At 36.9% G+C, this 25,259-nt stretch overlaps 1 protein-coding gene across 3 annotated transcripts in view; it reads right to left on the reverse strand.

The window, feature by feature from the left end:
- Nucleotides 1-25,259, reverse strand: part of MBNL2 (muscleblind like splicing regulator 2) — a 63,304-nt gene that overhangs the window by 17,241 nt on the left and 20,804 nt on the right. The window contains exons 3-9 of one of the 3 annotated variants that reach the window (XM_081327982.1): nucleotides 18,909-19,073; nucleotides 16,413-16,610; nucleotides 14,682-14,945; nucleotides 9,584-9,637; nucleotides 8,786-8,939; nucleotides 4,702-4,737; nucleotides 1,357-1,451 (exon numbers count right to left, since the gene is read on the reverse strand). In XM_081327982.1, coding sequence (XP_081184108.1) covers nucleotides 1,357-1,451; nucleotides 4,702-4,737; nucleotides 8,786-8,939; nucleotides 9,584-9,637; nucleotides 14,682-14,945; nucleotides 16,413-16,610; nucleotides 18,909-19,073 — 966 coding nt within the window. The remainder of the gene's footprint in view (nucleotides 1-1,356; nucleotides 1,452-4,701; nucleotides 4,738-8,785; nucleotides 8,940-9,583; nucleotides 9,638-14,681; nucleotides 14,946-16,412; nucleotides 16,611-18,908; nucleotides 19,074-25,259) is intronic. The other 2 variants (XM_081327984.1, XM_081327983.1) reach the window with 2 other exon arrangements.

Consider the following 25,259-nt stretch of genomic DNA (forward strand, 5'->3'; position numbering starts at 1 on the left):
TAGAGTAGCTGTACATATTGTCAGTTTAGCACTTTTCACTGGCTTTGGTTTTGTAAAAAATAGATTAATTTCATAAAATGTTCCAGTGATAATTGACTAATAAAACTATACAGAGCAGTATGTTGCCAAAATGGCAGCAAGGCTTAAGAAGTATGATAAAATTGGACGACACAACCAATACATATCCTTAATTTCAGTACTTTAAAAGACTGAAAATGTAAACTGTTTTCTTTTGTTAATCCATTCCAAAGAACATTTAATCCAATGAGAACCCAGGGAAAAAAGTGCCTTGTGTAATTATTCTATACATGAAGAACGGGAACAGATATTTTCTAAAGCCCTTTTTAATGAAGTCCCTGTAATAATGGTACTTTGGTGTTCGCCTGGACTTCTATTGCTACTAATAATAAATTCTAATAATCTTTTCAATAGCTTCATTAATTTAGAAGTATTTCCTATACATTTTAAGGATTTGAAGGAAGGAACAGCAAGAACATACAGCCAGAGGGAACGGAAATACAACTGCAGATCCAATCAGGAATTGCTTCACTTCCATTTTACAAACATGAAAAGATATAACCTCCCTAAACCTCATTAGGTTTATAGGTAGAAATTATGTGTAGTAATGTAGGTATAGCTCCTATTTGAAGATTACTTTTACCATGAATAGAAGCAGTTAAATACAGAAAAAAGCAGAAAGAAAAGAGCAATATTATGAATGGTTATTAGACACGATTCTTATGACTAAATAGAGTTGCCATGTTTGAAATGCCAAAAAAGGGGAGGGTACTATTAGGTGAAAGAGAAACTCTAACTCTTTGCTGCCACCAAGCGACCATCCAGAATTTTGCAGCCCACATTAAAAATCCTGTTGAATCTTGCAATTATAGTATGCAAGTTTCAGTATAGTACGTAGAAATGTTCTTCAGCCTCAATCTTTTACTCTGTTTTTGCTTTAAAAGGTTAATTAATTAATTACAATTATGGTCTGGAGAAAAGATAGTTAATAGTTAATGGTTAAACCCAGTTTTAACAAATTTTGTTCTAAAATTTAGAAGTTAATTGGATGATAACTAAATCAGCATTAAAATGGCTGCTGAGCGGCTGGGCTAGTGTTAGAGACAAAAAAATAATACACAGAGAGCCATATTACACCCTTATTTGCAATAAATGTTAACTCTAAATAAGTGCAACCTGTCCATAAATATTAGCTAAATAATTATTTCAAAGTAAAGTCTGATGGGTAAAAAACATGAAGAAAAAAATTCTCTGGGAGAATTTTTTAAAAAATAAATACCAGCGCTCATTTAGAGTTTGGGATTTGTGAAATGAAAGAAAGCTTTAAAAGAGGCAAACCTGATTGGCTGAGGCTGCTGGAGCGAAGGGGACACTTGCTGTAGGAGCTGTTGGTGCAGAGACAGTGGCGGACGTAGCGCTGTGCATCATGGAAACTTTCAGGAGGGGAGCCAATGAAGCGGTGTGGGTAGCATTATGGCAATGGAAGTGGAATTTTGGCATGGTGAATATCAGAGCAGCAAGCCATCATATGTTAAACCAGCAGATGGCATGCAATCACAATGCAAAGCAAGAAAGCATGGTAGAGAAATAAAACAAAAGGGAAAATAGCTTATTACATGTACAATTTAAAGGAGTCATAGTTATCAGCAATTCCCAGAAAAAAAATGTCTTAGGTATCTCTTAATGTTATCCAAGTATTGGGTAATGTTTCAATATTCTTCCTATAGTTTCAATAATATTTGTAAACAGCTGGTGCGTGAATCTTTTTGGAACTGTGATTACCTAGATGATCTAGATCTGGTGTTACCATATCTCATGCTGTTCTAGTAGAAGAGTCCTTCCAAAAAGAAGGGAGCGGGGGAGCATTATTGGAGAGTCAGTGGCAATTATAAAGAAACGTTCTCTGTATATCCTACAGAGTATTTTTCTCAAAGCATGTGCTCTAAATTGATTTTAGTTAGCAATGCCTAGTGACTTTCTCACAAAACATTCATCCTCCTTCCAGATTAGCTTGGTTTCATTGGGATGGAGTGGAGAACAATTTTCCCTGTTTTTCCCCAACTTTCCTTAAATAAAACTTTCCTATATATTCTTTTAATGCTTTTCGACACCTTCAGCTATAGTCGGCAATGACTAATAGAGCAAAATCACAGGAAGTACTTTACCTTTTTTTAAACAACACCTTCACAAACAGCACATGTTTATGTTGCTTAGAGTTACCTTTCTATAATCCTAAGGTGGGTTCCAGTAACCACATCACTCACAAAGAGGAAGCTGCTTTCTCTTGATACCTGATTCTTGCCATCCTTTTTGAAACAGTACCTTTTGGCATCTAAGACACTATGGCCAGTTTATTTTTAAACCACTGAAAACTACATTTCAGTCTATTTCTGTCTCCTTTTTATATCAATACACGAAGAAATTGTCTACTGAAATAATGGCTGTTTTATTTGTTATCCTTTTCTTAGCTTCTTTCTAAAGATTCTGATTCAATTTATCGATTCTGATTCTATGTTGAACATAGCATAATTTAATGTTGTGTTAATATGAATAGTATTATGTATCTCTCTAGCTGGTTCTTTCCCTATCTCTTGCAGGTACTATTTCCTGAACAATTCTGACCCACCAAGAACCATTACTGAGCATGTCAGTCTTGTTCTGCTTCTTTTATATTACTTACCGTACACCGTTTTACACTTGCTGGGGCTGATTTACATTTTTGGGAACAACGTCCAGTATGAATTCTTGCTTGCAACAGATTCCTCCCTCCCTTTTATTTCTTAGCATTTTGTATCTGCTTCCATCACAACCTTTGCTATTATTTAATCACATATTTCTTAGGTTTCTGCACTGAGTTCGTGAATAGGCCCATGATGTTTTCTTGGAAACAAAACAGAAGAAGCTGATCATGCTTTCTGGAATATTTCTCAACTTCCTAATCTTGACTACGGCCCCCATATTCTCTGGTAGTCTGCCATTCAAAGACTTACAGGGTCTAACTCTGCTTATCTTCTGAACATGTGCAAAGTCAACTAAATGTCCCCCTCTGCTTTACCACATAAAGTATAGTTTACTTATGAGGCACCTAATGAAGTGAAATATATATATATATATATATATATATATATATATATATATATATATATATATATATATATATATATATATATATATATATATATATATATATATATATATACTGTATATATATATATATATATATATATATATATATATATATATATATATATATATATATATATATATATATATATATATATATATATATATATATATATATATATATATATATATATATATATAATGAAAGTAAAAACTCTCCTATTGATTGTATAAAGGTGTAGGCTCGTGTATCATTCTTTGGCAACAAAACAGAAATTGTTCGATGAAAAAATAGTGTTAAATAAAGGTAGCAGAAATTGTATTCCAACCTTTTCTATCTTCCCAGGCTGTTTGGATAAACAAATATTGAGAGTTCACTATTTCATGAGCACCTTCAAATAGTTTATATTTAAAATTCAAATATGAGTTCAAATTTTTATTACATTCATGAATAGTGTTCTAACATAATGGCAACCATTTGCTAAAGGTTGGGGTAGTTTATTCTATATTGTAATTTTGTATCAGTGAAGTTCCACTATTATATTGAAGTAAAAATATAATGAACTTCTTAATTTTAGAAATGGAAAAATGTAGCTATTAAAACAACCTGAAGTTGAATTCATATTTTCTTTTGACTTTTTATTTTATATATGTGTGAGTCTTTGTATGTGTTTATGTATATGCATGTATATATACACATTCACAATTGTGGTCTACAAGCACACTTATTTTATAATACAGTTAGATGTAGCCTAATTACTATCTAAAATTGTTTATTTTATACAATCTCAATAAGGAAAGTGAAGATTATAATAATTAATTTTGATTCATTTTTCCACATATAAGTGGGGTATGAGAAAGTTGAGGGCATCTGGAAAACACAATCTAAAACCTTGATTTTAAGACATAAGTACTAAGGCAGGAAATTCAAACAGCACCCTAATAATGTGAATACTCAAAATTAATTTGAAAAAGTTTGTTGGACAAATGGTTAAATTAGAAAAGGAAAATTTTCTAATATTTCAAAATTTAAAACTGTATATCATTGAATTAAATGAGAATAACTTCTAAAAAGACTTATAGGACTGCAATGTTAAATAGAGTTATAATAGTTTTGAATGAACTATATTTAATGCTTACTTTTTTTGCAAATATTAAGATAACATTTCTGGGAAATTCTGATAAAAGTTTTTTACAACACGGCAAAAAAGAAAATGTAGGCATACCACTATGAAACTTCAAAATACTAATGAAGTTACATTGCTTTTTTCAATAGTTTGTCACATAATGCTAGCATTATAAAATATAAGTTAAAAAAGCAAAAGCACACAACTTCATGATATAAGTGCATTTTGCAGAAGAACTGGTATTGCAAATGATGATGCATCTAAATAGCAGGGTTTTATTTCTTTTTTTTTAAAAAATAAATGTCAAATGTTTTAACAATTCAAGCTAAAATTCAAAATAACCATTTATGTCTAATTTATATTTTAGTTCTCCAAACAAAGAAATATAGAGAATACTATTAAAAAGAGATCAATAAATAAGTTTGAAACCTACCAATACTGGTAGCAGGTGTCATGCACAAAACTGACCCTGTGTCATGCAATGGTAGGTGAAAAAAGGTGAATAAAGGGAAGAAACAGGTTAGCTGTTTAGAGTTAACATTCGAAGATCCAAGCATCCCAAGGAAAAACCAAAGTGAGTTAAACACAAATTCAGAAAGGCCATTCATAGCTTCACTGCTATTTTAAAACATTCCATTTCTATATACAAATCTTTATAAATACAAATCAAATGAAATTCTTTACTACAGTCAATGATGAGATGTTATCAATTCGCAATCTGTATTATGTATCATAATCTTTACAGGAAACATTTAATATTTAACAATGGGATATTCTCCTTAGAAAAGAATTCAATTTGAATAGAATATATAACAATAACTGTTTTACAATGTTACCTCTATTCCTGCTGGCTTAGTGTCATCTGCAAATTTGTATGAGTTCACCTTCTATTCCCTCATCTAAGTCATTTATGAAGATATTGAAGAATATTGGGCCTAAGAGAGAACTTTGGGGTACTCCACTGCTTATTTTGCTTCATGTAGATGTGGTTCCATTAAGGACTACACATTGAGTATGGTTTGTCAACCAGTTAAAAATACATCTGGTGGTAATGCTGTCTATTTCTCATTTTTCTAACTTACTAAGAAGTAGGCTGTGGTCTGGGACGCGGTGGCTCAGCGGGTTAAGACGCTGAGCTTGTCGATCAGAAGGTCGGCAGTTTGGCGGGTCGACTCCCGAGTGCTGCGTAACAGAGTGAGTGCCTGTTACTCGTCCCAGCTTCTGCCAACCTAGCAGTTCGAAAGCACGTAAAAATGCAAGTAAAAAATAGGGACCACTACGGTGGGAAGGTAACAGTGTTCCGTGTGCCTTTGGCATCTATTCATGCCGGCCACATGACCACGGAGACATCCTCGGACAAGCGCTGGCTCTTCGGCTTTGAAACGGAGATGAGCACCGGCCCCTAGTGTCAGAAACGACTAGCACGCATGTGCGGGGGAACCTTTACCTTTACCTTTACCTTAGGCTGTGGTCTACTTTGTCAAATGCCTTGCTGAAATCCAAGTATACTATGTCCACAGCATTTTGCTGGTCCACTAATTTAGTCACTTTGTCAAAGAATGAAATAAGATTTGTTTGGCATGATCTGTTTTTGACAAACCCGTGAAAGTTTTTACAAAGTTTTGACAAACTTTGCTTGCTTCTAGGTGTTCAAAATCTGTTTTTTGATTATCTTTTCCAAGATCTTCCTAGGTATTGATGTCAGGCTGATTGGTCTGTAGTTTTCCTGGACCCTTTTGTTCCCTTTTTTGAAGATGAGAATCACATCAGCTCTTTTCCAATCCTCTGGTAGTTCCCTGGTGCTTCAGGATCTTTGAAAGATATGGTTCGATGATTCCAGGATAACGTCTGTCAGCTCCTTCAGAACTCTGGGATGTAATCCATCTGGATCTGGTGATTTGGACTCATCTAGGGTGGACAGGTGTTCTCTTACCATTTTCTTGTCTATTTTAATTTGTACTCCTAGTCTGTCTTTTATTATTCTGTTCTTGGTAGAGATTGAGCTGTTTTTCCTTTTGCATGAAGACAGTTGCAAAGAATGAATTAATCAGCTCTGTTTTCTCCCTCCTGCCCGTGACTTCCTTGCCACCTTCTCCCATTAATGGACATTGTTTCCTTGCCTTTTTTCTTGTTTTTACATGTTGAAAGAAACTTTAAAAAAATATTTTTGACATTTGTTGCAAGTCTTATTTCACTCTAAGCTTTAGCTTTCTTGACTTCATTTTTGCAGATTCAGGCTATATTCTGATATTCTGCCTTAGTTGTGGATCCCTTTCCATTTTTTTATATTTTTTTCTTTTTTTAAAAAAATTCCATTTATATCCCGCCCTTCTCCGAAGACTCAGGGCGGCTTACAAGCTTAGCAGTAGCCTTCATTCTATGTATATGCCTGCTTATTAGGGCTTTCACACACACCCCAAGCGGCATTATTACAAAGTCAGCTTAATTGCCCCCAACATTCTGGGTCCTCATTTTACCTACCTCAGAAGGATGGAAGGCTGAGTCAACCTTGAGCCTGGTGGGATGCGAACCTGCACTAATTGCAGGCAGCTGGTGTTACTTAAGGAGGCATTAGCCCACTGCTCCACCCAGGCTCTATTTTGTCCTAATATTAAGCACTACTCAAATTGACAGAACTCATACGTCTGAAACAACTATGCAGCAAAATGTGTATGGGTATACAGTATTGTTAAAATGTTTTTGTAGAATATTCTGCTTGTTAACACCGGTTTATTTGGGGCACAATGTCAAACTTTAGATTACAGAGTATTATCTACATAAGAAATAGTGAGTTTTATATTCACATGTTGTTCTCTTAATGGCATGATATGATTTTCTTTTGAGGTCCCTTTTATGTTACAAATAAGATCAGATCAGAATTTGATGGATGGATACACGTGGGTTATTGCAACAAAGCAAACTGTATACATATTTAACAGTGAATCATGGTCTTAATGTAGGCAACAGACACATACAGTAATCAGGGGCAGAGAACTGATTCTGCATTGGTGATTTTCTTTTTTTAAAAAAGAGATAATATTTTTAATGCCTCAATTGGAGCATAAGGGAAAGCAAATCATGGGGTAGATTAACATTAGGCAAATACTTTTCAAAAACTTTAAGACCCTTCTAGGAAATATTAAAATGGCAGTCCGAAGCAGGAAAAAGAATGAAGATAAGAGTTAGACATGTAACTTAACGTTACAATGATAGGAAATTCTTGTTATCGTATTCTAATCTATGCTATGGCTAGATTTCATTGCCTTTGTGAAACTGTCTCATATTACGTAGTATGCCTCAAATTAGCATCAAATGTGATAGCAGATGGACAGTGTAACAGGTATGAAACAGAATTTTTCCTCTGGAAAGAAATAAAAGAGTAGCCTTCGGTAAACATCAGAGACAGAGAAGGAGAGGGTAAACCCACCTCACAGAAGAATTGTTTAGAGGAAAAACAGAATAGGAAGCAGGAGCATAATGTACAGATAGTCCTCGACTTCCAACAGCTCACTTAGTGACCGTTCAGAGTTACAACGGCACTGAAAAAAGTGACATATGACCATTTTTCAAAATTACAATCTTTGCAGCATCCCCATGGTCATGTGATCAAAACTGAGATGCTCGGCAACTGATACATATTTATGACGGTTGCTGTGTCCCGAGATCATATGTTCACTATTTGTGATCTTCTGACAAGCAAAGTCAATGGGAAAACCAGATTCACTTAACAACCGGGTTACTAATTTAACAACCACAGTGATTCTCTTAACAATTGTGGCAAGAAATGTCATAAAATGGAGCAAAACTCACTTAACAAATGTCTCACTTAACAACAGAAAATTTGGGCTCGATTGTGATTGTAAGTCAGACATGTCAAACTCGTGTTGTCATGTGACGTTGCGAGACATATTGGGACTATTTTGCCATTGCCAGCAATGGAGTGGGCGTGGCTTCCGGATGACACATTCGACCCACGGGCTGGCAGTTTGACACTCCTGTTGTAAGTCAAGGACTACCTGGACTCTGCCTTGGGTTGTACAAAATAAAGGTAGGACTTAGTAGCAACCACAAAAACAGTGTATTCCCAGTAAATCTTAATATATTTGCTTTGTCCTTCTGAGTCCTTAAAATATCTATGTAGACATTTTAAGAAAAATATTTTCTACACAGAAAATATCTACATAGATTCTAGAACATATATAGTTCTTCAAAGATGCCAAAGAACTGAGACAAGAACGTGCCCCTTTCCAAAAGACTGTTGAAACATATTAAAAAAAACCAAATGGTTCAGACTGAAAACTTTTTGATCCTCTTTACACACTTCTAAACGTTCTATAATATTCTTCAGAAATACTAAAAGTGAAAAGGAAAAAAGTACTGTCAATGTCCTCCCAAAAGAGGAGGCAAAAGGACACAATTATTTAGATGAAAGCACAAGGAATGGGATCGCATGGAGCTTTTTTTTTGTTCAAAAACAAAGGAATCAAAATATTTCTTTACTTCTAAAAAGAACATACCTGTGGGAATAAATGATGCATGTTGCTGCAACTGTGCACTAGCAAGAGCCTGTTGGTAGTGCAAGAAACTGGGATTAAAAACAGCACTGGCACCATTGCTTTTCTCAAGTGCTTGTCTCTTTGGTAAAGGATGAAGGACAGCAGGTGGAAAGGCCTGTGAATTAAATACACACATACACACACACACAAATACAAACACACACACACACACACATACATGTGTATATATATATATATATATATATATATATATATATCCATATATATCTATATACATAGATTTATATCTTAAATGAGGACTGTGTAATTATTATAGCTTTTTTAACAGTTGAAAAAGCCTTGCCAGGCTCGAAAGGCAGCAGTGTAAAAGAGATTGTATTATTACCGATAATTAATGCATGGCACAATTAAAATAAAATGACAGAATCATAACAATTAAACTGAAAAGGGAGCCTAAAGAAAACACTGACTATTTTTTTTAAATAAGGTTAAAATGTGACTGAAGTTTTATTTGTATTTGTTTATATTTATAAAAGGCACATGTTATTTATTATAGAATAAACAGTGTCAATGATAAAAACACATTTTTCCTTCACTTCAACTTTTAAAATAAGTCAATTGAAGATGAAATTTGTTTAGAAAAGATCTTAGGTTATTCTGTCATAATAACATGTGAAAATGAGATTACTTAAAATATTGAAATTATGCCTTATAATTGAGAATACAATTCGGATAACATTAAATTAATTTGCATTTTGGAAAAGCTACATGCAAAGCAAAAGGTGAAAGTCAAAGTACCAGGTCTACGGCTGCTTCAAGAGGTCGCTTCATTGCTTTGGCAGTCGACTGAGTCTTTTTAAGGACAGGCAGCGAGCACATGATGGCAGTGGCCAATGGGATTCAAGCGAATTAACATACAGGTAAACAGCAAGCAGAGGTGCATCATGGGAACGGCATTGCATTGTGGATAGTTGAGAAGGAAAAAAATATTCTGAATGCAATATACGACATACAAAACACTAGACATGCACAACAACAGAAATACTTTATCATCTAAAGAAATGAACATTACATCTTGGATTAGTACTGAAGCAAAAAAATGCATTTATCATAACTTAGTTAAAAAATATAAGAATATAACAGATGTTTGGAATTTAGGAAAGTTGAATAAAAATAGCAGCTTGCAGACAAATAAGCATCAGTAAGCTTTTATACTATGTAGAAAAGCAGTTATTGCAATGATTTTCCTAAGCTAATACTGATAAGTTAGTTATGCCATATTAGAAAGCATAAATTAATTTCCAAAACTTAACAATCAAAATTGAAATCACTGGAAAACAATATTTTTTTATGAAATGAACATACATATAAAACTGAGAAAGTTTAATGTTATTTTAAAGTCTGTTTTTTACCTAGATCTTTAGTAAATGTTACTTCTGATCATCAGTTTATCACATTCAACATATTTTAAAATGTCCTCTTGTTTTAACTATATTAGGAACCAAAGCTTATCATGTCAAGTAGGAAAAAATTGTACCATTTTTTGTTTAACATTTGGTTTGGGGATTTTAACAGAATAACAGAGTTGGAAGAGACCTTGGAAGTCTTCTGTTCCAAACTCCTGCTCAACCAGGAGACCCCATACCAGGGGTAGGCAACCTTGGCTCTTTTATGACTCGTGGACTTCAACTCCCAGAATTCCTGAGCCTGGCTCAGGTATTCTGGGAGTTGAAGTCCACGAGTCATAAAAGAGCCAAGGTTGCCTACCCCTGCCCTATACCATTTCAGGCAAATGGCTGTCCAGTCTCTTCTTAAAAGCCTCCAGTGATTAGCTTCCCTCCATTATTTCTTGCCTTGCCTTCTGGTGCTTTGGAAAACAGGTTGACCCCTCTTTTCTTTGTAACAGTCCCTCAAATATTGAAACACTGCTCTCATGTCACCCCAGTTCTTCTTTTCACTAGACAAGATATATCCAATTCCTGCAACTGTTCTACATGTTTTAGTCTCCAGCCCCTAATAATCTTTAATGCTCTTCTCTGCACCCTTTCCAGTCTCAACATCCTTTTTATATTGTGGTGACCAAAACTGGATGCAGTATGCCAAGAGTGGACTTACTAAGGCATTATTCATGTGATCTTGGCTTTATCCCTCTGTTAATTCAGCCTAGGATTGCATTGGCTTTTTTGGCGGCTGCAACGTATTTAAGTGGCTGGCTCATATTTAAGTGATTATCCACTAAGACTCCAAGATCTCTCTCACAGTTACTGCTTCTGAGCTAGCTTTCACCTAATCTGTAGAAGTACATTTGGTTTGGAATGAGATATTTGTCTAATGAGGATAATGGAAATTCAAACCATGTCATTATTTTGCAACATGCCTGCAGCAGTGTGTTATTTGTACTTGGATGCTGAATAAACTCTCGTATTAGGAATTGTGTAAAGATGATGGAGAGTTCCAATTAATTTTTGTTCTCTGCCAACAAGGAAATCCGTAATGCTAATATGGACCATTTTCTCAGAACTCACTCCTCAGTAATTCAAACATCTACTAATCTAGATTTGTTTGCTTACAAATGTCTACTACTGATATATTATAAACATATTTTCAGTATTGGCACAAATGGTTTTGTCTTCAGCCAAACTCTAAGCTAGCTATGCAACAACAACACACCGTATAAAGAGCTGTGTTGGATCAGATCAAGGATCATCTAGATCAATACTCTGTTCCCACAGTGACCAATCAAATGTCTATGGGGAACCCACAAAGAGGTCAGGAGAGCATTAAAACCTCCTGATAGCTGTTCCCTAGCAACTGGTCTCTAGAGACTCACTGCCATCGAGTACTCGAGTCATAATGCCTAGTAGCTCTCATTTCATCCTTAGAACTTTAAACACTTTTTCATCCAAATTGGCCCACACCACTGCATTTTATGGCAGCAAATTTTAAAATTTAACTATCCAGTGACATGACTAAAGTGATTTCAGCAAGACATCAAACAAAGAGAACATCTCCAACTTTAGATGGTGATGAATGGAGTCCTCACACAAAAACACAAATGTGGTTTGTAACTGTAGCAAAGTGTTTTTAAGCTCACACTCATCAATTCCTATATGGAAAACATTAAGTGCTCCTTGTTTTTAAACAAATGCGTGCAAAATTATATTGGTTTATGGATTTCCATTTATGCTTGATTGTGTCTATCTTGTTATGCTATACCAAATTATGTTTGATAATATCAATCTATCTAGATTTCTATTTAAACAGAGGCAGATATTTGAGTTCTGATCCCTAAAAGCAGATATCAATAAATGTCAAATTGATTATGGACACTTCGGACAGCCATTTGTTTGGAATGGCATAGGGCCTCCTGCTTGAGCAGGGAATTGGTCTAGAACAGGGCTTTTCAACCAGTGGTACGGGTACCACCTGTGGTACATTGGCACCTGGCAGGTGGTACGCGACCATCCTAGCAAAGTGCTAGCTGGGGAGGGGAATAAGCTGAACTGGTGGCAGCACCGCACAAGCCTGAGCGAGAGATGGCTGGAGCTTCAGGGCTGTCAGGGCTCAGCGGAAGCGCCGGGATCAGCGCCAGGCTCCAGCTGGAGCTCGGCGCTGATCCTGGCGCTTCTGAGCCCAGAAGGCGCGCCGATCAGCTGGAATGTTGCAGCATCTCCAGGGTCTTGTGATTTACATTCGGATGCTTGGCAACTGATTCATATTTATGATGGTCACAGTGTCCCAGGGTCATGTGAAGTGACCAAAACCTGCTGCAACCACCCAGCCGAGGGGGGAAATAAAAACCAAACACCCCCCACCCCACCCCTGCTGCCAATCCTGAACAGAAATGCTCACAACAATGAAAACCTTGGACAGGAGGAAGAGCGCCGCCAGGCAGGCAGGCAGATGTCTTGCTCAGCTGTGGCTTGGGGGGCACTTTTTTCAGTGCCATTGAACTTCGAACAGTCACTAAGCGAACTGTTGTAAGTCGAGGACTACCTGTACTTCCTCACTTTTTTCCTTTTTTTTTTTTGGTCATCAAGTTTTTGACACCTTGCTAGGCGACTGATGGTACTCGGATGTTGCCATATCCTAAAAGTGGTACAATGGGTGAAAAGGTTGAAAAGCCCTGGTCTAGAAGACTTCAAGGTCCCTTCCAACACTGTTATTCTATTTCTATGATTCTGGTAGATTTAAGATCATTGTAGAGCCTTGCAAGAAGTTACATTAGCTGTGTTTATAACAATATTTTATATGGTGGCTGGATGTACAATCTACAGTCAACATCTACTGTACTATATAAAGTAAGCAGTGATGGGATTCAGCCAGTTCGCACCAGTTCGGCAGAACCGGTAGCTAATTTTTTGTTGCCCAGGCCCAAAATGGACTTCCGGAAGCGGCATCTACACAGAGAACCGGTTGTTCACATATTTGAACAGTGAACACTGAAAGTAACTACATTTGTTTTATTACTTGCCCTATGGCAAGAATGAGGACAGATTTTTGAATTGAGGATACTTCTCTTCCTCACCTGAAAATTCTGCTTGTGCTATCTAATATACTGAAAATATAAACCAAATAAATTACCATAAAGAGTCTGCTAATAGAAAGGAAATTCTTAGGGTAAAACACCTCTTTCAGCATTTCTAAACTAAAAGAAACTATTTTTGAAAAGATATTGTAAATAGAAATGTCATAGTCATTACACTGATATTCCTACAAGATTTTAGGATGATACAGAGAGCTATCTGTTTGTAGTGCTTTTTTCACAACTTAGAAATTCAATGACATTTTTATAAAGTTAAAAGGTAGATACAAACAGTATAATATTCCACCCACTTAAAGAGGTTCTTGGGACTGTGACTAGATGTCACAAATAATGAATGAAGTTTACAAAAACTCCAATGAGTGAAAAAGGGGTATTATCTTTTGTTTTAAAGGAAGAAATACAAATGGTGAACTCAAAAAGAGCATTCTAGAAGAATGATATCACAACAGAGCCATCCAAGATTGTCAGTATGAGAAATAGTGAGAGATTGGGCAAAATTTCTTGCACAGGTTTCCTTCCAAGGATTCAGCCTATATGGGGAACGCATATCAACCTATCACAAACCGTATTTCCACCTAATCTCTTTTTCCAAATTATTTTGAAAAAGAAGACATCCAGTATTTTGCCCTCAATTTAAAAGGCTTGCATATGAATGAATTTCTTTCTTCCTAATATTTTAATCAGTACAGTCATCATATAAGCCACCATGCAAATGTAATAAAGAAAGACCTAGCTAGAAAACTGCATCGGATATTTTCTAAACCACCATGTGAATATTTTATTTTATTTATTTTAATTCCATTTATATCCCGCCCTTCTCCGAAGACTCAGGGCGGCTTACAAGCTTAGCAGTAGCCTTCATTCTATGTATATGCCTGCTTATTAGGGCTTTCACACACACCCCAAGCGGCATTATTACAAAGTCAGCTTAATTGCCCCCAACAATCTGGGTCCTCATTTTACCTACCTCGGAAGGATGGAAGGCTGAGTCAACCTTGAGCCTGGTGGGATGCGAACCTGCACTAATTGCAGGCAGCTGGTGTTACTTAAGGAGGCATTAGCCCACTGCTCCACCAACATGTACATGTAGTTAGCAGGCCAGTTTATCCAAACTTCAAGTAAAAAGCAAGTTAAGCAAGCCTGTACTAAATACGAAGGAAAATGTGGGAAAAACAAGGGAGTTAAGATCTTGACCTTTGCCACATTCCAGGAAGATACTCCTTGTGCTGAAATTATTGAGTGAAACAGATTTGCTAGGCTGCTAACCTATAACAAAAATCCATCTTAAAAGTGGCCAGCTCAAGGACTTAAAGCTGACTTTTAAAGGTCCCCTGTTCCCATTGCACTTACCATGACTGTAGCAGCTGCAGCGGCAGCCTGAGCTGCCACTGCCACTTGGTTTGTCTGGTGTTGAGCAGCTTTGATTTTGGCCTGCAAGTGAGCAGGAGGATGAAAATATTTGCATTTTTCCCTCAGGCAACGCCCTTTGATGTAATCCATACAAACAGTTACAGTGTTGTCATTTGTGTCAATCATTGTGCTGTCAGAAGGATGTGCAAAGCGACAATCGGTTTCACCCCGTGCACAGTTTCCTCGTTGGAATTCCCTGCAAACCTGGGGCACAAAACAATATTTATTATGCACGTGAGGGTAATTACTCACTTGAGTACAAGAAAGAATTTAAAATGCAATTTTTGAGCTGTGCCCAAATAATCTCTGAAAATTGTACGACCTGTCATCTCAGTCTATAAGATGGGCTTCGCTTTTGTATAAATTTTGCATGGGTCTTGAATTCATCAGGGTCCTTGATCTCTCAGTGACTTTTAATATTATCAATTGTGATATCCTTCTGGACTAACCCAGGGGTTAGGAAGGAGGATGTGGTGTTATGGTGCTTCTCCTTCCTAACGGATACGTTCCATTCAATGTTGACAGGGTAGACTAGTTTAGCCCTAAACCTCTGCTTTGTGGGGTTCCACAAAGCTTCCACCCTCTCCCCACTTCTATCTATATGAAACTGGTGGATGAAGTCATTCTGATGCCATGGAGTTAGGTATCATTCATACATTGATAATACCCAGTTCTATATCTCAACTTATGACTGACAGAACTTAAGAAACAAGCTCAGATTTTCCATATGTGAAGGTCACCTCTCTGAGAATGGAGCACACAAAGGTAGTAATGGACTACAATTAGCTGAACTTAATGTTTTTCCCTTAGTTTATTTTCTCTATTTCCAAATTAAAGCTAACTACCTATTACATCCCAAGAGACGCGGTGGCTCAGTGGGTTAGGACACTGAGCTTGACGATCAGAAGATCGGCAGTTTGGCGGGTCGAATCCCAAGTGCCGCGTAGCAGAGCACCTGTTACTCGTCCCAGCTTCTGCCAACCTAGCAGTTCGAAAGCACATAAAAAATGCAAGTAGAAAAATAGGGACCACTACGGTGGGAAGGTAACAGCGTTCCGTGCGCCTTTGGCGTCTAGTCATGCCGGTCCCATGACCACGGAGATGTCCTCGGACAAACGCTGGCTCTTCGGCTTTGAAACGGAGATGAGCACCAGCCCCTAGAGTTGGAAATGACTAGCACGCATGTGCGGTGGAACCTTTACCTTTACCTTACCTATTACATAATAGATTACAATTGCTGCACTAGGCCAGGCAAAATTTGAGGAGATGATTCAGGGGACTGCTTTAACTGAATTTCTAACCTTTCAGAGTTCCTCTGTTCATGTACAGAAGTCACTCACCTTAAACTAAAGCAAGTCAAGATAGACAAGGTTTGTGCTGATGCTTCATGAGGTGGAGGATCTTCTTACCTTACCTTCTAGTGCTATATGGAATGTATCAAAAACAAAGCCTTGCACAGCCATAATAATGAACTCTGCACTTACTTCTTCATTTCAGCCCAATTAGCATATCAAAGATCAGAACAGAGGATCGGCATTGCTTATGCTAAGTAGCCAGCTGAAATGAAATCGCCTTTTCTCTACATTTAAATATAGGCATTGTGTTTATTCACAAACCTATATAAACAAATACCAAATTCTGCATGTATCAGAAGAATTTTGCTCTCCATACCTCCAGTTTATCTGTCCTGAGGAGTTTCTGTGGTGTAGCTGATCCAGAGACAGAGACAGGATTTCCAGGAACAATTACAGATTGTGTGGGAACAATTTCAGTAGGAACTAATCCAACCCCAGAAGTAACAGGAGCTAAATATGGTGCAAAGTTTAGTGCTGGATTAGATCCTATTGTTGGTCCTACTGGAAATGATGGCTGAAAGAGAGAATAAAAAGGAATAATAAATAAACATGTAGAAATGAAAAATAAACATTCATGCTCTGTAATAAATTCAGTATCAAAGCTCACTGATTTATGTTAGCTGGGTCCACACACATACTAGACACCAAAATAACCCATATTTTGACTTAGTAGAATGTATCAACTCAGTGTCTAGATATTTGTGGTGTTCTTAACAAATTAAACTGAGTATCATGTTTTAATTTTGATGAACTAGTTCCAAAGGATTCTGAAACAGGCATTATACAGAAAAAGCTAAAGTTCATACTGCATAACTGACTCAGCATGAAAGCTTTGGAGCCATGTGTATCTTTGAGGGAATTGGTGTACACTGCACATATGTAAACAAAAAATATAGATAGGATGCTTAACCAACCAAGGAATGGAACAAAATTAATTTAGTGATAAAGAAATATGTCTTGCTGATGCAAACAAGACAATTGACGACATACCTTGGTATGAAATGCTAGAAATACATCAAAACTATAATTTATTATCCATGATTATGCTACATGTTATTCTTCTAACAAGGATGAAAAAATATATACATTAAGGACCTTTCTGGTGTTATTCAACTCCAAAATATTTGATGTGAGATAAATTTTAAAATATATGAATTACTGATTAAATGAAAACTGTGCTACTTTCCCCCAAGTCTAGATTTAAGTCTTTCTTATTTATATGATTTTTAAAGCCTTTGTGGACCTTTATCTTATCATACCATAAATATGCATGCCATCCAAATACATTGTCAAAACCTTCCAAATCTAATACATCTGTATTCTCTAACACAAACCAATCTCTCAACCAGCAAAAAGCAGCAGCTTCAAAATAAAGTTTCAAATCTGGCAGGGAAAAGCCCCCTCTATCTTTTGAATCTGTTAATAGCTTGAGCTTAATTCTAGGTTTTTTCCCCTGCCAGATAAATTTTGATAATACCTTTTTCCATTCTTTAAAACAATTCAACTTTTCAATAATTGGAAGTACTTGAAATAGAAACAACATTTTTGGCAATACATTCATCTTAACAACTGAAATTCGGCCCATCAAAGACAATTTCAAATTTGTCCAAATATCCAGATCTCTCTTAATTTCATTCCACATTTTATCGTAATTATCTTTATACAAATTCAAATTTTTTGCCGTCATATTTACACCCAGATACTTCACCTTTTTTACAAAAAACCAGTGGCTTCCTGTAACTTATTTTTCCCCTCTAATGTCAGATTTTTCCCTAAGAGTTTGGTTTTACTCTTATTCAATTTAAAACCTGCAACATGTCCGAACTCTTGTATTATTTCCAGTGCTTTAATTGCACTGGTTTCTGGATCTTGTAACGTTAACACCAAATCATCAGCAAAGGCTTTTAACTTATATTGTTTCGAACCCACTATAATCCCTTTCACACCTTCCTCTTTCCTTATCATATTCAGCAAGACTTCCAGAACCATAATAAATAACAGAGGGGAGAGTGGGCACCCTTGCCTGGTACCCTTTTCAATTCTAATTTCCTCTGACACCACATTATTAACTATAATTTTTGCTTTTTGCTCAAAATAGATTGCATTTAAACCATTCATGAAACTTTAAGACTTAGATTTAAGTCTTTCTTAAAGGAGAAACAGCATTTGAAAACATTAAATTTCTGATCCAAGCAGTACACAAATAAAGAGTGTTTATGTGTGTGCTTTTATAACTGCATGTGCTCATGTGCACCTTCAAGTTTTCTTGGCAATGTCATCCAACTGACTTCATGCCTAAAGCCAGATTAAAACTCTTGGTTTCTCACTTAATACCTTAATCACTACCCCAAATTTCTTACTATTTTTACTTTTAATGATTTCTACATATCAAAAAGTTTCTGGGTCAGTTTAGGATTTTTCACATCACAGGCTACATTTTCGTAACTAAATATTCGCCAATCTCCAGAAATAAATTGTGCAAATACTATACATTTATAAATATATGTGTGTATGTGATAAGCAAATTAATATATAAATTATTCAGCTTAGTTGAATCTCACTATGTTTTTCTTTGTAGTTTGTCCAGAATAAACTAGCTTGCTCCCCAAATTCAAAAAGTTCAACAGTTGCAATAAGATGACAAACAGAAAAAGTTCATAAAAATGATTTATACATTTTACTTGACAATATTTGATGATAGCATATTGTAATCTATATATTAAAATTACAATAAATTCATTTATTTATAAGTTAGCCAGATGTGAGCTATGAAGATAAGGCATTGGGCTGGCATTTCATTAAAAGTACTGACCATTGGCTGAAGAGTTGCTCCTGGGAATATAAACTGCATCTGCTGCGCAAGCATTGCTGCTGCAGTTTTCTGTTGGATCAGGTTGTTTCTACCATTAATTTCTAGCTGAGTTTTCAAATGTGTTGGTGGATGAAGATATTTGCAGTTCTCCCTTGTGCAACGGCCCTGAAAAAGTTACAAAATGATCCATTTTTATAATGATCGGTTATTGTAAAACAGCTATTTCACATCCTCAAGAAGAGTCTTTCGTATAAATCAAATAGCTTATTGGACTGAATTGCTCGACTGACATTTCTTTGAGGCGTTATGCATCTATTATAACTGTATTGTGTATTTTACCAAAATTAGGTGGAAAGAACTCCCATATCTTTTCTTTAGTAATGCCTTGTGGATATAAGTTGCCTTACAAAATAAGGTTCATCATATTAGATGAAGGTTCTAATGTATGCTATAAAGAGGAAGGACAGAAATAGAACAGGAATGCACTAAGGCAGATTCAAATCCTTTTCCATTCTCTTTCAAAAGTGTATATGTAGGCATGAAGATGATGAGAATAGAACTGCATTTTCGAAACCCATTTGAAGGGCTTTATAAAGTCTCTGAAGCTGATGATCCAAATCTGTGGTGCTCTCACATTCCAAAACTTATCCCGTAATATTTGTGGTTTTGATATATTTGATGTAAATATAATATAATAATATAATGTAATATAACAATAGACAGTGTATATACACACTGTATGTGTGTGTGTGTGTGTATCCCTTTAACTCTTTGTCAGTCACAAAATTTTGAATATATGTATATATATATTCAAAATTTTGTGACTGACAAAGAGTTAAAGGGAGACCAGTATAGCTATTTCAAGCTCTTTAGCTCTCATCAGCTAGTCTTACCCCTCTGGGATTCAAACCTGGGCAGCTTGCATGTTAGGTAGCTGTATTAACCTTTAGGCCACAGACACACATAGATATATATCCTCCCTGGCCTCTACTGACAGGAGTGACGGGGAGCCTGTGGTTTTATATATATATAACCAAAAAATAGACAAGCAAGAAGGACAAGAATGATTTCTACCTTTCTTTGGTACAAATATAGACTAAAAATACATCAAACACTCACTTTAAAATAACAGTAAGGCACATTAGTTCATAATCCATTTAGTTCTAATCAAGTCCCAAAATCACAATTCCATTTTTTTCATTTTCTTGCAAAAAGTCCAAAAGTGGTTTCTTGATAGAAATTGATACGTCTTTTCTTTAATCCAGGGGTGTCAAACTCAATTTCATTGAGGGCCGCATCAGCATTGTGGTTGCCCTCAAGGGGCCGGGTGGGTATGGCCAGGGTGGGCGTGGCCTACTGGGTGGGCATGGCTAGAGTGGGTGTGGCCTACTGGGTGGGCATGGCCAGCTCTACATCGTTCGCATCAAGGGTGCCTATGGGGGCCTGGGCAGGAGTGGGACAGATCTGAGGGTCTCTGACAGAAGGAGGGTCTCTGGGCCAGGGCCAAGGCAGTGGGGGCCGTTCCCTCACTGTTTCCAGGATGGCTTCGCGGGCCGCATGAAACCACTTCGCGGGCTGGATCCGGCCCCCGGGCCTTGTGTTTGACATGTCTGCTTTAATCGAAGCTGTCAGTTTCTGCTATTTCTCACAAATTCCATTGGCTTAACCATGCATTTGTAAGTTCCTTCCATTTTTGTGTACAGGTAGTCCTCAAGATACGGCCACAACTGAGCCCAAAATTTATATGTGGGGTCTCTAACAATGCTTTGAGCTCTAAGCACATAGCGCTTATAAGCAGCATCCTGAATACCAGGAAGTGAGCCTCCTATGATCTTCTTGGCTGTCCTTACCATTCTCTGTACAGACTTTCTATCTGAGGCACTGCTGCCACCAAACCAGACAGTGATACAGTTTATTAAAATGCTTTCAATCGTGCCTCTGTAAAAAGTGGCCAAGACAGAAGGAGAAAGATGTGCTCTCCTCATCTGACGCAAAAAATGCTGATGCTGGTTTGCACGCTTCACTAAAAATGACGTGTGGAGAGACCTATTCAGATTGTTAGTTATCTGCACCCCCATATACTTAATACTGTTGGCCACCTCTACAGCTGCATCCTTGATACTGAGTGGAGTATGACTATGCCGACTCTTTCTAAAATCTACAATGATCTCCTTGTTTTATCAACATTTAGAACCAGGTTACTTTTATTGCACCAGTCCACCAGAGCCTTCACCTCTTCCCTATAAATATCTTCATTGTCATCCCGGATAAGACCCACCACTGCCGTGTTTTCTGCATACTTCACAATATGATTCTTGGCAGATTTGGCACAGCAGTCATGGGTCATCGAGCTGAACAAGTAGCGGACTCAGGACACAGCCCTGTGGAGAACCTGTACTCAAGGGGATGGAATTGGAAACCTTCTTTCTAACTCACACAATCTGGGGCCTATCAATAAGGAAATCAAGTATCCAATCACTATTGTATTTTAGAAGACAGTCATGCCTTAGACCTATACCAAACTCTCAATATGGCATTTCTAATAAAGTGAGTTTTAACATCTACAATAACCTTAACTTTATCATACCACAAATAGCTATGCCAACCAAACCTTAAATCATATCCTTCCAGTTCCAAAAATGTCCAATTTCTCAAAGTCACCCATTCTTCATCTATTCTAAACAACAAGCTGCGAAATATAATTTCAAATCTCATAGTACTAACTCTTCTCTTACATTCCTACCCTGCAGCATTTTGTATTTAATTCCTAGTTTATTGTCTTGCCAGACAAATTTGGAAATATCTTTTTGCCATTGCTTAAATGGTACATCAGCTGTCAACAGCATTCTAGATAAAATGTTCATCTTAATCATAGAGATTCTTCCCAATAATGATAATTGCAATTATTCTCATCATAATGTATCATAATTATCTTCATTCCATACCTTAACATAATTATTTTGAAATCACATACAATTCAAATTAGGCAAGGTAGCACCCAAATGTTTTACCTTTTTCTCAATTTTAAAACCAGAGCATCCTGGCACAATTGTGACTTCTTTAGGATCACATCCAGTTTGGGAATATTCCATCAAATTGGATATGAACCTTATATTTCTCAGAGGGCATGACCTGTTCTTAATTGACCCATGTTGTTTTCACATGATCACCTAGTTCCCTCATATAAACTTATGAAACCATTACTTAATTGTCTTTCCTAGGATTTTGCCAAATACTGAGGTTAAGCTGACTGGTGTCTAAAGTCCTGAGTCCACTACATTCCTTTTTTTTTTTAAAAAAAAAGTAGAAAAATGGCTTTTAAAGAATACTGGACGCAGATGAATACTCAGATGCAAAAAAGGACCCAGAAATTCTCGTTCATTTTTCAACACTTCACTTGTGCAAATTAAAAATTTCCACATCGCAACTTTAAAACCTTCAAAAAAGAATATATTACAACAGCTGAAGAAATGAAAGCATGTTCAGTACTCTGCCTAATATCAAAGGGCTATGAACGTCTTATGAAACCAGCACGTCTCTTCAGGCCATTTGATTCATGTCTGGAGCTAGATAGCAACTGGAATATTAAGTCCCTTGTTCCTGTCGCCACCCTTAATTATAAGCCAGGTTCTCCCTCCCCTAACAGCCCTCTGGGGAACTAGGAAAAGATTGAAGGGGACATCCTTACTCTGTCTTGGTTCTGGAGCTGAGCAATCAATTTCATAGCCTCCCCCTGGAAGAAAGCATGCAGAGACCTAGAAAAGAGGCATCAACAAGTGCTGCAGTGAAAGGCAGAAAAATAACTCAGGCTTCCCTAGGTTAAAAAAGGTGAATGTTAGTGAAAGGAGACTCAATTCTCAGGGGAACAGAACCAGCCATCTGTAGACCGGACATTCAATCTAGGCAGGTATGTTGTCTCTCTGGAGCAAAAATCAAAGATGTGACCGAGAGCTTTACTAAAATAATAAACTCTCGAATTACTGCCCCTTTTTTCTCTGATATGTGGTGACGAATGACACAACAACGAACCTGAAAACAATAACAAGAGATTACGAACAGCTAGGGAAGAAAGTTAAGAAGGTAGGACCCCAAGTGGTGTTTTGTCCATATTTCCAACAAAAGACCAACATCCAATGAGTGAGCAAAGGATTTTAAAAATGAGCCGTTGGCTTAAGAATTGGCGTCTAGGAACTTTGGGTTCCTAAACCATAGTCTGCGTTACCTATATGAAGAGCTCTTGGCAAGGGATGGACAGCACCTCACAAGAGTTTTATTGGAAAGCAACTTAGTCACCTTATCAGAAGGTGAGGTGGAAGGGGGACCAATCTTTACAACCTTTAGGACCTAATTCTAAGCAAAATCCACTAGGCAACCAATCAAATAAGGAGGTAGGGAGTGAAGAGAAATAAGAAAAACTCAGATGCAAAGTAGGAGATATAGGAAGCAAACCCAGGGTCAGCCATAAAGAACTTAAATGCCTGTGCACTAACACTCAAAGTTTAGGGAACAAACAGAGTGAACTTGAAGTACTAGCACATGGAGGCCATTACTGAAACGCGATGAGACGAAACCCATGAGTGGAATGTACTGATGGAAGGACAAACTGTTTTGAACAAACTGTTCAAAAGAAGCAGACCTAACAAAATAGGAGGTGGAGTGCATTATATATAAAAGATCACTACATCTCTATAGAAATGCACAAAACTAAGGATGAAAACCTCCTAGAACAGGGATCCCCAACCTATGGGCCGCGGACCAGGACCAGGCCATGGGCTCTTGGCCAGCAGGACCGCGTAAATGGCTGGCCAACCTAGTTAACAACTTGGTCATTCAAAAGGTAGAGGTGGGAACTAGAGGAAAAGTTATACTGGACCTAATTCTTACTAATAGAGAAGAAGTGACAGAAGGAGTTGAAGTTGCCGGAACTTTGGGCGAGAGTGATCACATCTTATTGGAATACAATATAGTGCAAACAAGAGAACATAATCCAACCAGTATTTTAAACCTTAAAAGAGCTGATTTTAACAAACTCAGAGACAGCCTAGGAAAGATTCCATGGATGAAAATCCTAAAGGGGAAAACAATTCAAGAAGCATGGAGATTTACAATAAAAGTCAAAGGTAATAAAAAAAAGTTTCTTTCAACATATAAATAACAAGAAAGAGTCAAGGAAACACTCGGTCCTCTGAGAAGACGACAAGGAAATAACAGGCAGTAGAGGGAAAGCAAAGCTGCTTAACTCATTCTTTGCATCACTCTTCATGCAAAAAGAAAATACAGTAGCCCAACCTACCAAAAACATAACTATAAAAAACAGCCTAGAAATAAAAATTTAAATAATCAAGAAAATAATAAGAGAATACGTGTCTGATCTTGATTAATATAAATCACCAGGACTCGACAGATTACATCACAGAGTTCTGAAGGAGCTGGCAGATGTTATCTCAGAACTATTATTACCATATTTTTCAAAAAAATCCTGGAGCACCGGGGAACTACCTGAGGATTGGAAAACAGCTGATGTAGTTCCCATCTTCAGAAAAGGAAAAGGAGAAAAAAACAGACACAGGAAACTACAGACCAATCAGCCTAACATCAATACTTGGGAAGATACTGGAACAGATAATCAAAAAATACATCTGCAAACATCTAGAAACAAATAAAGTTATAACTAGAAGCCAGCATGTGTTTGTGCCATGCCAAACCAATCTTATTTTATTATTTAACCAAATGACTAAATTAGTGGGCCAGCGAAATGCTATGGACATAGTATACTTGGATTTCAGTAAGGCATTTCTAGCTTGGTAAGCTAGAAAAATTTGGGAGAGATAGCATCATCACCAGTACTTTTGTATATCTTCATAAATGAGTTAGATGAGGAAATATAAGGGGAACTCTTCAAATTTGCAGATGACATTCAGCTGGCAGGAATAGCCAACCACCCAGAAGACAAGTGTAGGATCCAAAAGCATCTTGACAGACTTGAACAATTAGCCCTATCCAACAAAATGAAATTTAATATAGGAAAAAATCAAGGTTTTAACACTTAGGTAGGAAAAAACCAAAGGTACAAGTATAGATTAGGCAAAACCTGGCTCAAAAACAGTAATTGTGAGAGGAACCTTGGCGTTCTAGTGGACGATTACTTAAATATGAGCCAGAAGTATGGGGCAGCAGCCAAAGAAGCCAATACAATCCTTGGTTGTATAAACGGAGGCATAGAATCCACGTTAAGTATTATTACCATTTTATAAAACCTTAGTAAGACCATACCTGGAATAGAGTTCTGTTCACCACATTACAAAAACGATGTTGAGACTTTGGAGAAAGTGCAGAGAAGGGCAACTAGGA

The sequence above is a fragment of the Vipera berus genome (genome assembly GCF_964194415.1).
Source record: "Vipera berus genome assembly, chromosome: 4".
NCBI lineage: Eukaryota > Metazoa > Chordata > Lepidosauria > Squamata > Viperidae > Vipera > Vipera berus.